Below are 23,176 nucleotides of genomic sequence, written 5' to 3'. Positions count from 1 at the left end.
GACAGTTTTGAAATATTATTGGACTACTTTTTGCCATTGAGATCCGCTTCCCATTGAATTACTCACACGATATGTGATCTTGGGGATGGTGGAATTACAATACGTGACGAGGTGCTGCATTTTCACCCACTACAATACGTAGTATTTTTAAGCAGATATGTGACTGTAGTGTAGTGGGTGAAACTGCAGCACCTCGTCAATCCCCACTTATACCTGAGTAACGAAAAGTGATCGAAGCGGCAATTGTTGTGAAATGGTTAGTACAAATTGGTGACAAGGGTTTTCGGTGTGTTAATCATACCCTTCATCTGGTGCAAGGTACAGACGTTCTACCACCCGTTCGATTGTCACGAATTGTGCATCATTGGCTTCTAATCACACCGATCCGTCCTTTTGATGCGCTTGTTGTCGAAGTCTCTTCGCTTTGATGCGTTGCCACCCCGAAAACGCCAGGCCACGACTCGAATCGGCACATCAATACCATTACACTGATTGTTGTGTTCGGCCCGAAGGTTGGCTTTACAAAGTTCAAATCCGGAACAGGGAGGTTTTTTGTCGCATCTATTTCTGTGCGCGTGCGCTGCCGACGTAACCTGTGTCCGGCGTGTTGTCTTTCCACCAGACGTGTAACAATATCGCGGCTCATTATTCCCCTTTTAACCGACGACATCTTCACCGACGTAAACAAGTGAGACACTGCGCTAAGAGCCGCAGCGCAAGCGTGACGGAGCTATCGTGGCTGGAAAATGGCGGACGGTTCGCGTTCGAGGCACACGCGGGCGCCGAGCGGGCAAAACATGATGAACGACCTGTTTTGAACCGCAGTGGTGAGACAAGTAACGAGATACAGATAGTTGGTGGGAGGGGTTTCAAGTTGCCGTTACGCGATGTTGTCTCCCAAGACACGGAATTCGCCGTTGTACTCTTACCTTTTCGCCGGAAGTAAAGAGTTTTCCTTTCTAGTAAGTAACTGGTGGTAACCTGTTGTGTGGCTAAGTTTCTGTCCTTAACGTCCATAGCGATGATCGTATTTGCAATAGTTATAGAGCTAACGTGAAATAAAACTAACGTGAACAGTAATTTGCGAAATGGCCTTTTTTGATCACAATTAACTAAATGATTTTGAAATTGAAATTAACCTCTGTCGCAGGATGTTTTTTCATTATGTTTAGTCTTGTCTGTGATTATGTGTGTAGTCTTACAAGTGGTTGTCTCGTAGATGATTTTTTTTTTGAGTAAAGTTTACTGTGGGATCAACATTTTTACCTTGCTTTAGAATGATGGTATTCCACGTTGGAAACCCCGCACCAGGCTGTTGTGGCGCGGCAAACAATGACGAAAATAGGGCCCAAAAATTTACAACCAGTGACCGCGAATTTGCAATTAACAAACACAATCTGTAACGATCTGATGCAATATCTCTCCCTTCATAGAAAGTAATATTCATTGATAATGCCAACCAACAAGCAGGTACTGAAACACGCACCAGCATGTGTTAAAAATGAGTCAAATCGACATTTCAAAGCAAAGTATGTATTTTTGTGGTTTGTGCATGTGGAACGAAATGATATCCCAGAAAGAAACACACATAAGATTAATGTTACTCGTTGATGGCTGAGCATCGAATAGTCTACATGTTTTGATACCCCAGAAGAAATTTCGGTGTCAAATTGGGAAGACACAGTGGAGTTTCCAGTAAAAGGGTGGCGCACTTCAAATAGCAAGGTCGCATATTTGCGTGTTTGTGACGGCTTGGACGAGCCAAGTTTGCTCGCGCCGCACTATCACTTTACAGTGTGGCGCATTGTTTGGCCTGCCATCTCTGGCAACAGGAAGGTGTCGTCGGGGCAAACATTTGTTCGGGCGAAGGTCGGCGTCACTATCTCCGTTCCTCATGCGGGATGCGGACGAGCAACTAATTATCGGGCCTGAACACACAAATTCAGCACCCCTCTCCACACATCGCAATCGGCCTTGACGTCACCGCTTTATGACGCCCAATAAATCGGCAGCGCCTGGTGACAGACAAGCCTCATCGTCGTGCACCTGCAGTCGCACTTTTCGGGGTGTTTACCGTGCTTTTCAAAGCCTTGCGCAACATGCGTGACTAGCTTGCATACGCCTGCGTCCGACACAAGAGTGCGATCGAGAGCGGGCATGCAATGCATTGTCAGGAGTTCGCTGTGCAACACTACGCTACCATCTACCACAACTACAAGTTTTATTCGAATTTTACTGAATGTTAGAGCATAATGTTCTGCGTACTTATGAAGACAACCGTACTCCCAACCTTTGTCAAACGAAATACTCGCTTCAGTTTGACATGTACGAGATACGAGAGTGGTTGCTCCAACCCACCCTAACGAATTTACATTGAACTACTAAACAACAATATTTTATATCTTACAAGTTTTTGTGCTTTTTTTATGCTTAGTACATATTGATGTTGACAGCATATAAATAACTCAAGATGTAATTCTGCGAATTCCGGTCGGTCGAATTCTGAATAAACCATCATAACTTGGTGTATAGATGCATTCAGGTGTGGCAAAAAATCAATCACAAAAGCGTCATTAATCGTGTTTCGACACTGACAGTCACTTTGGGCGCTTATAAACCACAATAAAGTCGCCGCCAACGTGGTGGGAGATCACGACCGGCGCTTCTCCCCAAACTTTGCATTGACATTAAACCGCCGCTTATTGTGCGCTCCTGGAAGGATCGTGGATGCCCCGTCAAGAGTAACGCTTTGTTTGCCGAGATCACGTCCACAGGTGCGAGCATGCGGGCACTTCTTGATTAATGTCGATGAGTCTTTGAGATGGACCAGACTCCCGGCCGTCATGAAACGTGGCGCGCGCCGAGGACTTGAGTGTTCCTTTTGACCAATATCGGCGTCTGAACAGGCCTGCGAGGATCAATCAAACAGGACTCTTTCGGTGAAGATATTCAAACGTGACAATGGGCCGATTTGGTCGTTGGTCGAATTGTTGCTCCCGGGGATGAGTGACAAATGCCTCCGGCTGTTTCCACACACCCCGACTCCCATATATGAACTTTGGACGCTGTTTGTAGATCAGCCTCGTCCCTCAGGTTCAGGTTGCTTCCCCGGCAAGGGAGCATAATGGAGGCGGTCAGGGCGTGGAGTTCATCACTTCTGCCGTTGCCGTTGTCTTGCCACGGCGGTTTAAGTTGAAGACAAAGAGAAGTCCGTGACTTTGTCGCAAAGCAAGCACGCCGTTCGCCCGGCTGCGTGCGAAGAAGCCGACCGCGCTCCTCGTCTACACCACCACAAACATACCCATGCTTCGGGGTGCTCCCTTTCATCCTGTGCATGTGCGTTGTCACGGACAAACAGCCATCGGCTCGGATGAAGTTCTCTGCCCCCGTGGATAAACATTATCAACTTCACAGATTAATAAAAACGTTGAAATCGATCAACTGCGGTCGTTGGCCATGCTCGCGCGATTCGGGCGACTCTCTTGTTGTGAGTATTGACTTTTACCCGGTGGTGTTGGTTCAAGACAAATCAGCGTTTGCTTGCTGTGGGGCTGCGAGTTTTTTTATTGTCTTTTCAACGGAAAAATATCGTACAATGATAAAAGAGACACGAGGATTCCAATAAATGGCGAACACCTTTTTAAATCGTGGATTTAAAGTCCTTGTGTATAGGTCTCGCGGGGCTCAACGACGCAAAATTAATTTGTTCGCTATATTTTTGAAATTCAAGTTCTGTTGTAACGGTAACATGTTTTTCATTTTGCACACGCTTAAGCATGGTGTGTTTGGATGTTTTTTCGTTTACAAACTGGTTCAAATTTTGAGCTTTGCATCTTAAGTGCTTTATTTCAATGACATGTCCATATTTTCCTATTTTTTGCGAATTCCTATGGAAGCAAACTATTAAATTTGCTTTTGAAATAAACAAATCTGTTTCTCATACAAAATATTTTTGTAATTAACCTTGCGTATTGAGACATTAGCTCAAGTTGTGCCAGCAATTTGCTCAACCAACCAGGGCGGGTTTTCAAGTCAAGACTCTAATTAGAGCAGACCCAAGTGTATGCATAAAATCTACCTGAAAATATTTACGTTTCTTATACACGATAAGTAATGTTAATATGGTGTCAATCAACAAATTAACGTCTCAGTGAATTGTTGTTCTAGAACTCGCACGTGCGACTAATTATATATTTCGATTAGGACTTTTTACCGGGTAAATGTCTTTGTGCAAAGCCAAGGTGTGCGATCCGCCCAAAGGAACATCAAACAGCTCGCTTCTACGTGTTAATTTGTCCACGCGTTTCATGAGTTCTCAACACAAAAGGCCACTATCGCTTACGTCTTTAACAAATTCATATCTGCGTCACGGTAAAGTCGCGTACATGTTCTTTCATATCCTTCCTGTTGCTTGGCAACCACGCAGCATCGGCTTTCGACGCGTGATTGCAGCAGGTGTCCAAAAAGGTTTCCTTTTCGCTGATCAATTGAAGTCGCTTTGATTTGTTATGATAGGCGGAACGCAGCTGCGCTAATTAGGTTAAACGTTTTGGCAAAGGATCGACAACCTATTAAGCACTTGCTGGAATGTTCGTTTCGTTTTTCACTGGGGTCAAATTTGAAAGGTTTCGGTCGTGTTTGTGGGTTGGGCTTTGGATACCACGAAATAACCCTGAACATGCTTCTGATGTGTGCTCAAGACCGCACTGTTTATGTCGTGAAAAATTTAACTGACAGTATGTCAGTTCGTCTCTGGGGAACTCAAATGGTAACTTTTCTGCCCACTCAGATAATTCCATGATTGGGGATCAATTTGTAAAGCGAAAATGATTGTTTTTCGGAAAATGTTGCACATTGAAAATGCCGAATATCGGATGATTGCATCATAGGAAAATTGTTTTCGTTTCAACAACATTTGATTTTTTGCCACTGATTTTTAAAAAAACAGCATTTCTGTTCAAGATGAGTTTTGTGACGTAGGTGAAACATTGCTCAGGTGTGAGATGTTGAAAAGAAACAATTTAACGGCTGTTCGCGAGGCGCTCCGCACGCATTGATCGCGTCAATATTGAAGATGGGGGCTTGGTGCGCGCGTCGGTTCGACGATTCCATTCTCGCGCCACCCAAAATCACGACAACCAAATTTTGGGATGGAGAACAATTGCCGACCGGGTGCGACTTTTAACAGTGTCAGGTTCATGAATAGACCAACATCAAAAGAAGCCCCCGCGCTGCGTGCGTAAGTCAGGATCGCCGGCTGTTTGCACAGGCGATGTCTAATATTTTCCTTGGCGGCTTTCACTATTCAGGGTAAGTGTGACTTCGCGCATCGATGTTTAGCGGGCAAACCCCGTTGTGCAAACGCGCTACTTCATCGCTGTGGCTGTGCTTCTTACCGATGTTGCCAGAATTTTTGTACGATACTTTTATTGAAATTCGTAATTACCAAATCAGCGGAGTTTTTGTTTTGTGCACATATTTTATTTTGTGTGAGAAGAAGCCACGTCTCTGCAATGGACGTTATAATTAGCCCAATCGCTTTGTGCTGTTTCGTTATCGCGGACGGGACAGAAGTCATTGGGTCAGAGCGTGCGTTAAGCGCCCACTTTGCTGCCAAGTTCTCCACCGCAAATCCCGCAAAGCGATGCTCCCGTGTCGATTAGATGTTGACCTCGCGTCTGTAGCGGTTCTGTCCTTCCGGATCAAAGGTGCGGCCAACGGATTGACCCCTTGACTGTCGTAGGTTCGGTCGGACCAGTATCATCAAAAAATCGGTAACTATCGCCTCATAAGCCGGCTGGTGTATGGACGGAATGTCAGCACTACAATTGCAGCGTATCCGGGTGAAGCTTTGTAGATGAAGAAAATCCGGACATCCCGTGCGTAACTGGAGAGGGCTATTGCTCTCATCGAATGCATCCGGTATGGTAGGCTCGTCTTTTCTGTCACGCCTTGGCACTGCTGGCGCGGGGTTCACGCACACTCTTTGCCACCTATATTTTGGCATTAGTGGGCATCGCAAGATCCAGTGACGCAACCCCGACGTGATATCTTCCGGTCCTCACGCCAGAATTGCGCCGCTTTGGCATCTCGCGCGAGGACTTTCATCTCGTGGGAACCGCCGGCCATTTCGCGTGCAAACGCAAGGTGTGAGGCGCATTTACGTCATCGATGCAGCAAGGGCTTCTTTAGGCTTTGCTCGGTCCCTCTATAAATAGCGCGCGCACCCGTGCAGATGTCGAGATGGGGATGCGGGAATGAGTTGGCTTGTTGCTCACCATTATATCTTCCAAATGCCACCGTCTTTCACTGTTCTCTTGCCAGCAGTCCTTCCGAGGAGTGCTAATAGCTTCCTTTCTTGACAGCGTTACTACGAGCGAAGCCCGAACAACGCCAGGTCACCACTATATTTATTAATGGACCAACGCGAGTGCGTGCTACGTCAATGAGAAAATTTTCGTGAATCCGGGTGGAATTTCTGAGTGTTTGTGAATTCTTCAAGGGGGTGTTTCCCCAGTGGACGTTTTGTCCCATGTTTCACCCGAAAAGTACAGCAGCTATTTTATACGTGGTTCCCTAGGCCGGGGGTATGCTTTCCCATGCTCGTAGCTACGTAAAAAGGACGCGCCCGAGTTCAATGCTATGGCAACCTTTGGACGAGCGCGATAACGGCCCTGAGCGCCGCCATCTATAGCCTTCGCGACACGCGCATCCATGCCAGTTAACATCTTAAACACGACCCGCTGTGCGCAAATCCGCATCCGGGTCAACGCGCCCGGAGATGTTCTCGGCAGACCGTGACGTCAGCGTGTGGCATGTGAATAGGTAGCGCGCGCGGAAAATTGCCTCAATGGCTTGTCATTGCATGTGCCTTAATTTAGTCGAGCCAATCCTTCCCAAGACCTTGCAGGTCGCGGTGAGTCGTCGGGCGTCGGAGGAGAGCGCCACACAGCAGCTGTACTTTGGTTAAACTCTCGCAGCTGCCCGGAGTCTGTCATCGCTTGTTAGTCTCCCCTCAGCCGTGGGAATCCGCCATCGCTGCCTCCTAAAACAGATCAGCGACATTTCGACGAATGGAGATAGGTCATGATCAGAACACGAGCCAAGTTTATAAACTTGCGGTCCAGTCGACTTCGGTTTAATAGCTCTGTTTTTTATCTTGTCCCAATTTGTGAGCGAAAAGATGGCGTTCGGAGCTTGGAAATAAAACAAACAACGTCCTTGGCTAGATTTAGGGCAATATTTTGACATTTTGACGTAAACTGCTCTTTTGCAAAAAAGCGAAAGGTATTGCCTGCTACCTGGTTTCGATGAATAAATGTGGGTTGTGAAAGTACCCGTGGTGAGGTCGTCCAACCCATTCCGCGTAAAAGTCACGTTCTTGTGAGAGGAGGTGGATCGGCGCAGATGTCTCGTCAGTATACTTTTGGACGTGTTCGAGCTTCTGTTGCCATTTTGAAGTGCCAAGAACGTGACATTTCCACTTGGACGCCAGGAATCGGACGCATCGTAACGTCGGTGCCAGCCAATACGAAGGACAGTTCATACAGATGGGTTGTTTATTCACACAGGCACGAATATGTGGTTATCTGCAACAAGTGTCCCGACCCGCAAAAATGACATTTGTCGCGCACGATAGGGCGTGTGTTCTAAAGGCAGGTACTCAACTTGGAGATTCGCGGAGTAACACTTGACTTGATGATCCGTCGCGCCCGACGCTATTTATTATTGTACTTCGGAAATTGAGAGGACGGCCCCCTGCGACAAACGGTGCTTGCCGGACCTGCCTAGGAAGTTGCACAGACAGTGGTGCGCGTAATGCGCGGCTATAAATACTGTTTTGAGTCGTCGTTGTGCGGGTCGATTGCCCCAACTCTAGATACGCGTTTCCGCATCAGTCAGGCACGTATCGTCACCGGGTTATTCATTGAAAGTCTTTGCTGGAGATGTAGCCGAAGACTCTCCTTGTCCGCCCTTAAGAGCAACAGTTAACAACCTGTGCGCTTGCCCTTGGTCGCGCCTACAGCCTTGTTGCGGGCCCGGCTCGCGATGTTGTCAAGGGCCGGTCGGATGAATGCAACGAGTGGTTTTTATTCGCAATTAGCGCCGCGCGTGTTTAATCAGCCCCATTGTCAAGTCCAAACGACTTCCTGGCCGGCTGGAGCGTCAGCACGCTGGCACGGTGCCGCATTTCTCAAGAAGGGGCGCGGAGATTCCGCCGAAGACCCATGCCCCAAGACTGACATGACGGTTTACCTCTCGTTCCAGTGGGTCTGTCGCTAATTGGGTACCCCTGCCACTTGTCCACTGTCACTGGTCATGTAGTGCACTCCAAACTTGCTCGGTGGTTCTCGTCGAGCACCGCTGATCGCCGCAAAACGGTTCGGGATCATCTTCTCGTACTTTCCACCACTCATTCTCTTATCTCCGTTGATGTAGGTGAAGTGAGGGGGGTGGGGGGAGCGCGGCGCCGCGAATGTAGGAGAGGGTTCGGTAATTGTCTGCGTGGCGACACGGAATCCAGAATTGGATAAATTAGCGGCGCATCCCGCGTAACGAGCGATCCGGAAACGGGCGAGTGTTTGCACAGAATCGAGTGCGACGTGGAGGGCTCCTCGTATCCCAACCGCGCCTTTCGCAACTTCGGAAGTCGCAGGGAACAAGTAGCTCAGCAACTCAGGACGAATTGTCTCAGAGCAAATCTATCACGTAGCCAGACGACTTCTGCAAAGGATTGCATGAATCAGCGTAAACGCGTAAACGCGTAAGCCGAACCCCTTCCATCGTTGCTGGAACTTACAAAAATGACTTTGGGTATAGGCTGTAATGTTAATTCTTTCGCTACATTACTTTGTAAGTGCATTTGTAATGTAACGATGTTGGTATATATTTTCTTTTTGCTGAACATTGTGAGTAAATTGCACAAAATGTAATGTCCAATATCTTTTTCCGCCACCCATTGATTTGTTAAAGTACTGAAGTACCGATATTAAAACTCGTAAGAGAACATAAAGGTGTTCGCACTTTTTGTTGCAAACTATTAAACCAGGCTTAGATTAATCAATGCATCACAAATGATGTTATTCCAATGACGTTGTGAAGTGCTTTTAATTAGGGTAACTTTCCTGCATTTGTTTGTCAAAGAGGCAAACGCATTTGGTCCCATGTCAGCACTGCTTATTTGCCGCTAACGGCAGTATAGAGCTTAAAGGAGTATGCGAATCACATCGCGTCGTTGCTCATATCGACTTGGCACTCTCCTCGTTCTCATCACACAATCCTAGTTCGCAAGAGATTACCCTCGCCTATAATGCAAATAAAGATATGAAAGCCCCTGGTAATCTCCAAAGCTTTGCTGCCAAACAAAATCAATCGCCACTCTTTGTGCGCGGCCAATTAGGCGCAAACGACAAGCAGTCCGACGACACCGGGGGCTCGCTGGCCGGATTATGGCATCTTGTGATCCAGTAAGCGCGTGGCCCGAATACGGCGTATTGTTTTAGCGCAACGGCGAATATGGCGATTACGCAATATGCTTAAAAGCCCCACGATGAAGTTATCGAACGAAGCCCGAAGTCTGATTCGACTAATGAGGCCGCAATATGCTGGCGCAGATTAGAATCGAGCATTAACGTCGTGCGAACTTAGGGACAGATGAAGTGCTCCCAATCACTTGATAAAAACAACATGCCTTCACCCCCGAAGAGTTCCCAAATCGCCAGAGAACAGAATCCTGGTACCATGGGGTTTGTGGGCAAAAATCGTTTTGTGACATCAGGTTTCCTTGTTGGTTACACGCATGCCATGGTTGTCTCATAATTACGGATCTGCTTAAACCAAGGTTTGTCAACAATGGCCTAAGTATGGCTCTCGGGTTGTTATGTGATGTTCTCCGGGGTCGAAAGCAAATGCCAAATTCGTGAGCTATGTAGTTAAAACTGAATGTTTAATATGAATTGTACCTGGCCTTGCCTTGCGCCATTCGCAACGTGAGACACCACAATGTTATCTGTTTATTGTTTGCTGTTTCATCACTGATAACAATCTTTGTTGCGTTGTCTCTGTTGTATAGTTTTCCTTGTTTTTTGTACATCATTTTTTTGTTGATGGTCAAGGGACCACAGGCTTTGAAAAGCACAATAGGTGAATCACGGACCATAAGTTGTTGAAAATCACTGGATTAAACTGATGTGATGCCAACAATAAATTCTTCGCAACGGGGACACACGTGTCGAGCATAGAATATTGGAATAAAAAACGTAAGCCTGTAAGTGTGGTTTGAGCATTGGAACGAGGATGCAATCTGTCCCAGTAGCGAGCGCAATCACCATGTTTATCCAAACATGGCTCATATGTTTTGGGAACGTCCGTCGTACGCCAACGAGGGCCTCGGCGACGATAAGAATTCTCATAACACTTGGAGTCTGTTGTCACTGTCTGCGGGCACCCACCTCACGATTAAAAGAGAAATCAGTGCAATATCTCATGTCTGTTGCCAACTTGCATTCACACAATAAGGCAACGATCTGGCAGCATCACGTGGTGTTTTTGGCCGAGCCGAGATTCTCGCGGCAATTGTAATAACAATTAAGTGCACAGCGGCATTGATCCGATATTATGTTCCAACTCAGATTGTTCGAGCTCCCGAAAGCGCGTAATCCGCCCCACGAACACAAATAATGACATTGGCCAGATTAGGAGTTGTACGAAGTCCCAGTGAGCTCTGTGGCATTTGTTACCGGGTCAAGATATTTTATCGGTCACTTTCGCTGCCCCAGTTTTGACCGCGAATGTCTTTGTTTGTCAATGCTGAAAAGAGACATTCCCCAAAACCATTTGACGTAAATTATTATTATTTCCATGGCGTGTGGCCATGACAGATTGCAATTCAGTTAAGATGACTCTTTTCGACGACACAACGCGCATAATATTTACATTACGGGATAGTTGACGTGAATTCCTGCCAGGGAAAACGCAGTTCCAACACTCGTGAATTAATTATTGACCACAATTGTTTCACTACACAACAAATATTTGCCCTGAACGGTCGTTTAATTTCTTCATAGGACAAAAGGTCCAAGTGCAGCAACGTTTATTCTGGCCGGAGACTTGGCAGGGCTTGGAATGACCGGTTAACCACGTGGCTTCGCGAAGTTTCAACTTCTTTTAAATTTATTTCAAAAGGACACGTGACTAAAATATCGGCGCGGCAAAGTGTTTCTGGCCGTTGGTGAGTTGTTCTGGCATTGAATTACCCGCACATGGTTAATGAATTTTTGCGCGACTTGGTGTTACATTCGAGCCAGCACGGGAAATAGAAAATCTCCGGAACGTACTTTTCACTGCTGAGAAATGCACGCCCTCGCTTTGACAGCCTTCAAGAGAGCGCTAGCGAAGGACTGTAAGACGAAAAGTTAGAACGTAAGTCCTTTTCGGTTATTTCTTCCTTTTTATTCCAAGAGTTGCTCCCTTTGGATGCTGGTTTGGACTAAATTTGGCATCCCATTACGCAAGCTACATGAAATCCCCGAGTTTATCCAGACCTTAGGCAATTGAAAATAAATATAACTTAGGCCTTTTGTTTGGTACCACGACTAACTTACGTTGATTTATAAGACCGCGCGGCCGACAGTACGCCCAAGAAAATTTCCTCGATTCGCAGAAGCGGGTCCTTGATTGCAATAAGTATATTTCGCCGAACGCCGGGCATTGTACGTGGAGGGGTTGCACAGTGAGGTTTGATAACACCTGCTCGCGCTTGCGCAACGCACGACGCAAAAACGTGGTTACCCAAAAACAGCCACCACATGTCCTGGATCTATACATGGTATCATGCAGTGTCGCTAATTGTCATGCGAGGGGCGGATGATCGAACGTTTTCAAATAAACCTACGTAGATAAAATCAGGTGCTCGCCAATTAAAGGTGACATATCACCTGTGGGACAGTGGGTCGAATCCGCATATAACCACTCACCTTTTTTTAAAAAAAATGTTATTAAGCTAAAATCAGTATGCAGTAATTTGTGTTGCTATAACAATTTGAATTTATGCTGTGGTGAATAAAGTATGCCATAGATTAACACTTAAATTATACGTAGAATTGTTTGTTCAAGATTTTTCCATGCCAAACAATTCATCAAAATGAGTTTTTGTCGGGACGTAGGATGCAACTATTCACTAATATAAAAAAGTTAATTTCGTTCAGCAACGGACTTACATACACTTTCCCACGTGTGGGGTCGTGTATAGAGTTGTGAAGGTCAAGCGCTGGTCTGGAAAAGGTCTTTGTGCGCTGAGCAACACAACGCGCCAGAAATGATCTTTTCGGCAAATAGACAAGACACGCACGGGTCATCGTGCCCTCTCCCCCCTTGCAGGGATTATTCTGGCCCCCAGGTCGCGTTGCGCATGCGTCAGTGTATTGGCACCAACGGTAACACTGACAATTGTCTGCTTGACCTTTTCAGCAACCAACCCGGTGCAAACATGTTGCGTTACATGCCTGACAGTTATAAGGGTTTGAGATACTTCAGTTGTGCTTACTCATTGAAAATATTTCGAAATATGCCACGATTTACGTCATCATCACAACGTAAGCTTTTGTTGGCATGCAATGTTGCTGTGCGAATTGTGCAGGTACGACCCGGATAAAAGCGTTTCTATTATCTACCACTTCACGATCGACATTTAAGTGGGGATTTCACACGTTCGACTGATCAGAAGTCGGCTTCGGGCAAGAACCCTCTCTCGCAGCAATATCGCACCTGTTGTAAAAATAACACGCCGCACAGCGCGAAGCCTCCATAACCGGACCCGAACTACAGGGTCGAACCAATATCCGAAATGCACGCATCTGCGTTGATCGTTTTCTTAAAACCGGGTATGTTCATGGTACCAGAGGCTGTCAATTGCGCATTTTTGGGAAGGGAACATTTGACAAAACAACGCAATTGCTTCCCGCAACCGTCGACAGGCGCTTCATCAGTTTCCGGGTCGGTTGGGGGAAGCGATTAAAATGCCCACCCGGTCCATCGCGAAGCTTCGCCAGGGCCCGATTTTCCTTCCGACATTCTCACGACAGTGCCAGGAACGGCCGATCGCCGACGGTTGGGTCTCGGCCCGTACATCCGTCTTTTCGACAACTTTCAAGGCTTTCCCCCGTTCGACTGATTCCCTATAAGTGTTAGACCGGGGCGTCGCAATGCAGCGTGCGTTGTTTTTACGCCGCGCCTTCCTCAGATGCTCCACTTTTAAACGGAGGCGTCCCATCGCGCCAGGGGAACCTGTAAAAATATCGTTCGGTTTTTGAATGATAACGGCGAGCATCGGATGCTGGGAACTGGCAATCCAATTCAAACAACCAAGTACTCGAGTGGTGTTGATGATTGTATTGTGTCCCCCTTCAAGGCGCGTTTCCGCGAGAGATGTGACGCGTCTCAACACAAAATAGTCTTACACATGTGAAGGAATACGCTTCCCCTCCTTTAAAAGCGCCCGCTACAACGATAACGTCTGGTTCGCGATGCCTCGATAATATTCAAGTAGGGACGTGGCTCGATTCAATGTCCTCTGTCCTGTGCGGAGAAAGGAATGTCGTGGGGACATTCGCGTAAGGAAGAGTGATCAGATAATTGTTTCAAGTGTTAGGTTGACCCGTGCTTAATCCCGGATTCGGAGATACGCGATGTTTGCTCGCGCTATCGCGCCTTGTGCTCGTTGAAACCTGCCTCGACCAGTGAGAGTTCATCGGGCACCGTTTGCGTATTGGCCACCCCCTGCCTCTGACTACGAGTGGTCCGCTCGACGGTTTACAAAGGTCACACGATTATCACAAGCGCGTAAATCGGCGTTTTGTCCGAACGGCACGTCGGCACAATATCACCCCATCCCGCACGACGACATTAAAAACCGTTTCCATTGACCTCGGCATGTTTTCGTTCGTCGCGCGAAGCACAAAGACGCACGCCTCGACACAGGCCGTTTAAACAGGTGGAGATCTTGGGAAGTTGTGATTTTTGGCGACTTAAAAAACTCGCAAATGATCAGATAATGACAACGGTCCTCGGCGGCGACACAACCCAATATTGGGGCATGATCAGTAAGCACTCGAGCGCGCTTTTGTGCGCGAACCCCGGCGACGCACATTTGCCGCATTGTAATTTTGCCGGGGTCGGGGCGAAACGTTTTGGCCGCGAGAGAAAGCTATGATGACGCGATTCCAACTGCGATCGAAGACAGGTAATCCGTCATACCGGTCCCTTAGCTTATCTGACCAAACTTTCGCCCGTCACATAAGCCGAAAGACTGCTGCGTGACTTACCCGGGAACAGTAGTTTTGCACTCCCGCCGCACACAAAGTTTAATTAACTGCTGCAAGCTGCAGGTATTGGAAAACAAAACTCGCCTTTCTTTACAAGCGAGGAGCGATACCCCAGCGGCGTAAGGCGTTGGCACCGATCCAGCAAGATTCGCCGTCCCCTGTTTCAACGATCCACTTACAAAGGGGTCGCCGCGCTGGGTTACTCGCGAAAGCCCACTCTCTGGCACTGACGCCAGAATACAGTTCATCTTGGCATATTGCCCGCACAACCTGCTGAGCTTACATAGGTCCACAAAAAATGAAGACTTGTCGCGTTTCATGTTTTCAAAAGAGCGAGCAGTAAACTTGGCATGCCCTCTTTGTTTGCTCATGTATTGTCGGTAAACTTCCTGATACAGGCACGACTGCACTGTTTATGTTATGTTCACCTTTCCTGGGCGTATCTTTGCGGTTAGTGGGATAAGAGGGCGAGCAAGCTTTTAGCTCTGCTTGTTCCGAGGCAGGATTGTTTCTCCCCGCTTGCGGTCGGTGGAAGATGCACCTTTGTCTGCGGGTAAGCCAAGCCGCAGGTTTGTCACTGTTCCAAACCGCGGGAGGCCGACGCTATACGTGTGGCCCCGAGCGAGACAGTGAGCACCGCGCTAAAAGGGCCAAGTTCACGGCGGATAAATTGCCCGCAAATTGCGCTTACCCAAGCACGAGCTAGACGAAGTAAAGGCGATGTGCATTACCACCGCGACCCCGTGACACCTACCTGTAAAAGTGCGCAATACTCAGTGAAGATAGGGGCCTATCCGCACCAGCCTTCCCCTGCGCTGTGAAGTGGGGCTGTGGCTTGGCGTCGACGGACAAGATGGTCCGACGATTCGGCGCGCATTTGTGGTCGCACAGAAGACAGCTACAACCTGGTAATGGCCTGTGCGGACAAACAAACAAGAGCACAAGTTCATGTTCGCGCGGCGTGATGTCTGTGAAGGGGAGAGCGCGCGTGAGAACTGGTATCAGCGATCAACTTCTCTGTTTGTGTACGTGTCTTTGTATCGGTTTTGTCGGAAGAGTCGTGTGCGTTACCATAGGTGGGCTGTAGCTTAGCCGGAATGTCGTGGTTTGTATTCTATTACGGGTTAATAATTCTCTCTCTTATAAAATTTCTTTGGTAGCGATAGTTTTTCTCCAATTGTAGAATTTTTGAAGCATTTAGATTCGATTTGTCAAGTTGTGATAATATAACCAGAAAAATCAAGCAACGCAATCTGTTGAATTTGCAGACACGGTCTGGCGTCAAGGGAGCCATTTTTATCTGTTCTGATTTGACTTGAAGTGGCCTTGCGGATTTCGGGGCCTAAACTCTGGTTAAATTTGCGATTCGTATACGTCAGTTGACACCGTAGATTGTCCACAAGACGATACAACGGGTGTCGAAAGGTTGAATAGACGCTTGTCTTAACATTTGTCTTTTGCAAAGATAACGCGAGAAAGTTGCCAGGACTCTTGCGCGCTTTTTTGGGTTTGGCCTCAGTCAGCGATTACCCTGTTTTTAAAAATTGGCAAATATATATTGATGTCAAAACTCCTCGAAGGCACACATAATCCCTGTCCACCTGCTGCTTTGTGATGCTTTTTGCGTGCTACTGCAGAGCTTCGGTGCAGCAACGATGGGAGTTTAGCGATATGTCATTGTTCGTGGCGTATATGGGTTAAAGAGCGTATTAAGCTGGTTTGTTTCAATGATACCCGGTCGCAGGGGAGGGTCCTGGAAGATAAAGGGCGAATAACGATATTCAAGTAAAAGCTCTCCCACAAGGGACGTGTTGAATTAATACGCGCCTGGTTCACGACAACGGGGGCAAATCGGACTTGGGTGAGAGAGGGAGAGAGAGAGATGGCAGAAGTAAGAGAAAAGGCGTCTGGCGCGACGGAGAAAAAGGAGAGCAAACAATAAGCATCAGAGTGCCTTCCTTCTTCTTCAATCTTCCTAATAAATCAGGACTACCTCGCTTGGCGTCAGATCACAATATTACGAGCTCGGCTGTCGTTGTGGCCCAGACGAAAACCTGCAACGTCGTGGTCAAGTTTTGTTTTTTCCTTGTTGATAGCGCGGAGCGATAGGACGCCGAGTGAAATTAAGCAGTCGACTTTACGTAAATGCCAGGTTTGCCAAGAAAGGGATAACGAATAGAAAACCCCAAGTTGCGCTTTGGATCTTCAGGTACGCTGTCTGTTTTCTGTATGTTTTTATTGTTGATTGTTTTGTGAAAAAAAAATACGCATATTTGTTTTGAAAAGTTTTAAACCGAGTGGCGTGAAAATCATTAAATTAAAATTATTAATTTGTTGTCAAAAATATGTTCGTAAATTTAAAAACAGATTTCACTGTGTTTTTATTTGTTTTGGTTCAATTGAAGTAAATGTACTCATAAATAATAACATACCAAACGGGATCAAATAATTAGGGGCAAAAAAAACAGATTTGTTTGTCAATTGTAACTTCGTAACTTTGCGGCACTCATCGTTCAGCCGGGCGGATGACATCGAAAAAAATCCCAAACTTTTGCCGCACGACTGATATTTACGTCGCAATACGGGCCGTACCAACAACCATTGATGCGTCATCGCGATTGGAACCGTTGAGGGCAACGGTCCCAAATTTCCACGGGCTTCCCGGGTTGATTGGGGAAACCGTGAGGGTGATTTCACATCAATGTGAAGCGACGCTTGTAATAACTACCGAGTCCCGATGACAACGCGATGCGTCGACGGTGAATCGACCAATCACTTCCTCTGTAGTGAATGAGCGCCATGGCAACACCTGTTCATATACGTGTGGTGTCATAATTGTTGCCAGTCACTTAAATCTTCCCACACTTGATTGTTTGGTTGTATGAACTATCGAAGTAGACCCTATTTGGGGTTGCACCATAGTGAGTTAGTGAGTTGCTCTGCAATTTTTTTAATGCGCTGCACCGACACCGAAGTGCAGATTTAGTAAACAAAATGGCAGACGACGCGGCGACAAATTGCGTGAGCCGATCAATGCGCCATTGAATTCAATCGACAGTTTCGGAACGCATCGACAGCTTGTGGGCCCCAAGTTGTTTAGTGGTTTTAAAATTCGTTGTGCAGAAACTTGGAATCAAAGTTCAATAATTTGTTACAGGCCTTTGACCAACTGGATAGAAACAAAATGTTCGCCGATAGCAACTGCGCGAACGAATCTCTTTGGTCGAACCGATCAAGATCGTCAAGAAGATACTCGCCTTATTCCCCACGCTCGCCTCCACAGGTAAACAAATTTATACCAAACATTAATATATTTTGTACGTGGTTTACATAAATTGTTCATACGCACACAATATGTTTTAGTGTTTTGGAATTTAATCGAATATTTGTTGCGCCTTAGATTTCTTCTGTGGATCCGGAAAATAGTTCAACTGATTCTTCAGAGGAATTAAGTAACAGAAAAGGTAACGAACTATGATTTTAATCAAGTTTTTGCTTCGAAATTATTTCGAAACTAAGATTAATTTACATATAAACGTTACTATTGAACTTGCAGCCATCCATCACGAAAGCAACCATCATACAAATGGGATTCATTCAACGGAATCGCGATCTCCGGTTACCGAGGTAGGTCATAAACATAAGCATTAAATCATATTCTCCAAATCTTGCGAAAACAATCATCCGTGTTATTTGCTTTTGGCTTAACCGTGATTTTCATCAGGGGCGAGCAAGCGATCACGTGAGAAGTGACGTGCCAATGCGTGAAAACCAAGAATGTGGCGACGAAAGAGGAAGCGGATTGAGTCAAGTAATGGAAGAAGCTCAAGGCTCTGCTTCCGCCACATTTCCGTCGCCTCTTTCCTCAGCAATGAACCAAGGAGCCCAACTGCAGAGAAGTAAGTGCCACTGTCGCTTATTGCGTTTGTAATACGTGACTTCAATGCGCCGCAGAGCTCTTTCTGCATTTTCCTATAGTCTCGTGTTGTTATGAAACGCAAGGCTTCGACCACTCGACCCGCGACTTTACCTTATATATTTTTACCCAAAATGCTAGTCCTCTGTTACCAAAATAAACATATACTTCTCTGTTCGACAGTGCTTCCGTGGCTTGCAAACTCCGCAGATTCGCAGTCCATTTTCTCCGGCAAAGAATACGATGTTCTATTGGGACGATCGCCTGCAAACCAGTCGGAGGATGGCGTTGATTTTGAAAGCGACCACAACAGCTTCCGCAGCGACGGTGGCGATTCTAAGCAGTAAGTCGAACATAAGCGTCTGTATTTACAAACCCTGGTATATTCCCAGTAACTTTATATATTCTCGGATTTGACAGAACGACATTAGAAATTTATTGAATGAAAATCAACAAAACATTTATCTTTTACAGCAATCTTCCTCGACACATCCGACAACAACAATTAGGTTCGCGCGCACATTCCTGTCCCGAGTGTGGAAAGACATTTGCCACTTCCAGTGGGCTAAAGCAGCACCAACACATACATAGTAGCGTAAAACCTTTTACCTGTGAGGTGTGCCACAAGTCCTACACACAGGTATGAGGAATTTCCACTGTTAGGTTCGTGATTGCGGAAACATGGATGTTTTTAATCGATTTTTTTTATTTTTGCGCAGTTTAGTAACTTATGCAGACATAAAAGAATGCACGCGGACTGCCGGACACAGATTAAGTGCAGAAATTGCAACCAGCTGTTCCCCAATTCCAGTTCACTTAACAAACACCGGCGTTTCTGCGAGAGCAAAGCCTTCTATCCAAATTCGTAAGTTGATTAATCCACGTAAAATCCCGTAATAAGTACCGGGAGGTTCGAAACCGACTTGAAACTTTACCTCGATTTCCTCGTCCAGAATTTCGACGATGAGTGGAGTTGAAAAAGGAGGAAATTCGTCGTTCGATCGAATCCAGCGAACGGTGTTTGCTTCCGGTAAGTTACGAAACTTAACTTGCGGCGGACGAAGATTTCCTACAATAATAACATTGCGTCTTTCAACAGAAAACCAGTCGCAACATGTTTCCCAGTCAAACGCTGTCTTTCCCACCTTGCACGCTGGCCTCTGGGGCGGCTCACCGGGCCCCGAAAAGCTTCGTGCGACCATGAACCCCCTCAACCAACTGTCCCTGGCTCAACTCGCTCAAAGTGCCGCTGGGAGCAGTCTCAGCATGCTTGGTGCCATGTTACCCCGCAGCGAGGCACTACACAAACCCATGTCTATGAACAGTCACGCATTCTCCTCAAACCAGCCTTCTGTCGGAAGGGCAGCGCGATCCAGCATGGCGCACGCTCAGATACAATGTTGTAACCCAACTACTGATAACATCACTGCCATCCCTGAAAAAGGAAGCGGCCAGTTTCCCTTTCTACTTGATGTTAATCCTCACAATTTTATCAGCGTTCCTAGCTCATTATTCGGCAGCACTCGTAGCAGTGATGTTGGTGTGCAAGTTGATTTACTTGGGTCCAACCAGACCAACAACAGACATCAACGTAAACAAAACCCTTTCAACTTGGAACGCATGCCCAGCGTTGAATCAGGCAACGCCACAGAGAACAGACCAAGTCAACCCGAAAATAAGCCTTGGTCCCGTTCTTCGTCTCCTGACTCTCACAACGAAAAGGTTGACGACGCAGGGAATATCGACCCACAAATCACGCCTAACCAACAGCAGCCGCGATCAGCCAGATCTTTTTCGGAGGAGGAAGTTTCCTCCCAACACAGCGACGCGGAATCAGCGAGAAGACACATTTGGCATCCCTTTCTGTCGCCATCGCCAAGGCGACGCGAAGACCCTAAAAAGGATCTGTCGCCCCCTAGCTCGGGAGCTTCGCGTGCCGAGACTTCTTCCTTTCCGTTTTCAAACTATCCCGCGTACCAAGCGAACATGTTGTATCCCTACTCTGTGGCGTTGGCTGCCGCCCACGCATACATGCAACGTCAGAATGCGGATGATAAAAACGATACGAAAAGTTCCAATGAAAAAGCAGAACAAGGCAACGAACAGTTCGATTCGAGATCAAAACCACGCGAAGTTTCCCCACTCGATCTTTCTATACACAAAGACGAATTTATGGATCACGCGCCGCAATCCGATCAAGTCTTTCCGGGCGCGGAAGCCAAAGACAGTAATCGCGCTCCAGGTTTTGACTATTTTCATCCATCCGCTCATTTGGCTGCGCGTGTAAACGGCTGCGCTATGACAAATGGCGTAAATAACCCGTTCATTTCTCCCTTTCTGAAAAGTGCGGACCACGCTTGGCCTCTGTCTGAGGGCGCCCTGTCCTACGTAAGCATGCTGTCTCGTTACCGTCCTGACTTGGCAATAGCGGCAGCTGGCAACTCACTGGCCCAGCGGCTCGTGTATAAACCAACATTGGGTGATAGCTTTTCGACAACAGCAGCAGCAGCACGCGACAACTCTTTCTTCCGTAGACTGCCGGCATTCAGTTTGCCTTTGACCAATCCGAACGTGGACGGGACATCCATTAAACGCGACAGCTCTGAGGTTTTTCTTGACCATGTCGAACCTAAAAGACCGTCATTCGATCATTCTCTCTTCGGTCATGATGCGGATCATAGCAAGTTGCCAAACGCAAATAACAACAATAGTCTTAAAGGAGGATTGTATCGCCCAGTGGGTCTACGCGTTAGCGAGGGTGGTATGCCCACTTTGGCCTACAAAAATGACGTTCTTACATCTCATGACTTTCTCAAGCCACTACCTGAAACAACATCTCCGACCTTCCATCAGAAGCTGGCCCAGTTCAGCGTCGACCGACTTCTGCCTTCACTTCGAACCCCTTCGATCTATACCATGCCCGGAAGATTTCCAAGATTACCCAACGCACGACCTGGCAAGGAAAGGTACACGTGCAAGTACTGTGGGAAGATCTTCCCTCGCAGCGCCAACCTCACTCGACACGTACGTACCCACACCGGGGAACAGCCCTACAGGTGCAAATATTGCGACAGAAGTTTTTCCATTTCCTCCAACCTACAAAGACACGTCAGGAACATTCACCACAAGGTAGGTGTTTATCCCGTGACAAATTCTGTTTTGCCTCGTTTCAAATATGGATTTTGTTAAACACTATCTTCTTTTCAGGAGCGTCCATATACATGTCATTTGTGTGGCCGAGCTTTTGGACAACAAACCAATTTGGAGCGCCATCTTCGCAAGCATGCCGATAAGTCTTCAAGGTAATTGCAATAATTTTCATGTGGTTGTAGATTTCTTCGTACACCCTTACTCCTAGTCTGTATTTGCGTTAAATGAGTCATATTATTTTCGTTCTGTAACATATTTTTTGTTATTCTTTAGGATGAACGAAGAGACGCCAAAGTCAAATTATGACATTGAAGACGGATCAGATGAAGGATCTGCTTCCTCCCCACCGACTTACAATGGCAGCGAGCGCCGATCTCCAGACAGTTTCGAAGGTATAGCATGATCAAGACCAAGCCACAAGCTATTTTGACATATTCCTAAAATGTGTGTTGATTTTTGTTCAGGTGTCGCATTGCGTTCCAATACGCCTGAAAGTTACAACGATTCGAGACAGAACTCGTCCGAAAACTTGTTTACTTGTCATTCACCCAACATGAGAAAATCGCCAAGAGGGGACGAACAACGGCTAGAAGGATCCCATTGGTTCCCCTTGTCACGTGGGCCGCAATCCAGTGACCAACAGGAAACAAGCGACGGTTGTACGTCACCCGGCGAGGCTCCAATCAGCGCTTCCAACGTGTTGTTTAACATAGCGATGGCGCGGCAACTGAAAAAGCGTTCGTCCTGCGTCGAACTGCCCAAAGATCAGGTTTACGGCGATATCTCAACAGGAATGAGTAGCAAACGGCATTCGTTCCAAGAAGTCCGCGACAATCCAAAAGACCACTCACCTGTGGCAGCATCCGTGGTTAACTCGCTGCCAATGAAGGCTTGAACTCACCACGAAAGGACAGCGATCGAAAGCTGTTAATTGGGTCCTACGTTTCACTGTTTATTGTTTTTCTTGCCATTGAGATGGACTGAAGGCGCCACGACACGTGGAAACGTTCGCGAAGCATGTTGTTATATTTATCGCCCTTGTGGAGTGACGTAGTGATTTCGACTTTACCTTACACTCCCGGCTCCCAGGGAAAATGCGCGCTGCATGAACACTTCTGAGCTTTAATCGTAGTCAACGTACATCACTCGTTCTATTTATTCCGAATACCAAACGCTTTTGTCATTCTTTGTGATTGCTGTCGATTTTGTGATCTGTGCTGTCCAACACTGTAGCTGTCGTTTGTCGAAGTACAAAAATATTCTAAAAACTGTTTCTCTTAACGGCTCTTGGCTTTGATTTTCGTTGCAGGAACAGTTGAGAAACGTCTTAGTTTTCAAACAGCGATCTAATGAATTTGACAGCTACATATGTGTAATACTAAAAACGCTATTTCCAAACTTAATACCTTTTAGGTCTATTAAGCAAGTGCAAATTTGAACGACACTTTTGAAACGAGATAATACACACTGGAAACCCACATTTTCTTGGCACCACATTGCGGTGTGTGCGTCCGCTTGAGTTTGCACTCTTTATAGTAAAAGAGAAAGGAATATTGAACCCATAATATTAAAGCGAAGTGTGTGTTTGAAATGTTTGAACAGGTAACACAGAAAGACTCTAAAGGTTTTTTGCACAAAGGCCCTGCTTAACGCAGGTTACGCATACCGTCTTTCAAGGTGTTACAGATATTACAGTATATGTACATAACGAATGAAACGTGTACGCAACGTACAACTCTCGACAGCGCTGAATTAAATAGCACATGTATTCGTAGCTGCGTACATGTGA

The 23,176-nt window shown here is 46.6% G+C and overlaps 1 protein-coding gene across 1 annotated transcript; it reads left to right on the top strand.

The window, feature by feature from the left end:
• The first annotated feature begins 895 nt into the window (after positions 1-895).
• Positions 896-22,638, top strand: LOC145889883 (uncharacterized). Its single transcript, XM_082980936.1, has 13 exons — positions 896-962; positions 17,479-17,604; positions 17,722-17,785; positions 17,878-17,948; positions 18,046-18,220; positions 18,421-18,580; positions 18,712-18,877; positions 18,957-19,102; positions 19,191-19,267; positions 19,337-21,366; positions 21,445-21,539; positions 21,661-21,779; positions 21,852-22,638. Exons 2-13 carry the CDS (start codon positions 17,506-17,508, stop codon positions 22,280-22,282), a joined length of 3,633 nt encoding a protein of 1,210 aa, XP_082837062.1. The 5' UTR covers positions 896-962; positions 17,479-17,505; the 3' UTR covers positions 22,283-22,638.
• The last annotated feature ends 538 nt before the right edge of the window (positions 22,639-23,176 follow it).

This window comes from Ascidia mentula, chromosome 1 (assembly GCF_947561715.1).
Source record: "Ascidia mentula chromosome 1, kaAscMent1.1, whole genome shotgun sequence".
NCBI classification, from domain to species: Eukaryota; Metazoa; Chordata; class Ascidiacea; order Phlebobranchia; family Ascidiidae; genus Ascidia; species Ascidia mentula.
The sequence above is the reverse complement of the archived record's forward strand: the minus strand, read 5'-3'. Positions and strand labels throughout refer to the sequence as shown.

Coding starts and splice junctions, on each gene's coding strand:
- LOC145889883 (XM_082980936.1), top strand. CDS start 17,506: ATGTTCGCCGATAGCAACTGCGCGAACGAATCTCTTTGGTCGAACCGA. Junction 17,786..17,877: donor GGAATTAAGTAACAGAAAAG/GTAACGAACTAT, acceptor TTGAACTTGCAG/CCATCCATCACGAAAGCAAC. Junction 18,878..18,956: donor GCCACAAGTCCTACACACAG/GTATGAGGAATT, acceptor ATTTTTGCGCAG/TTTAGTAACTTATGCAGACA.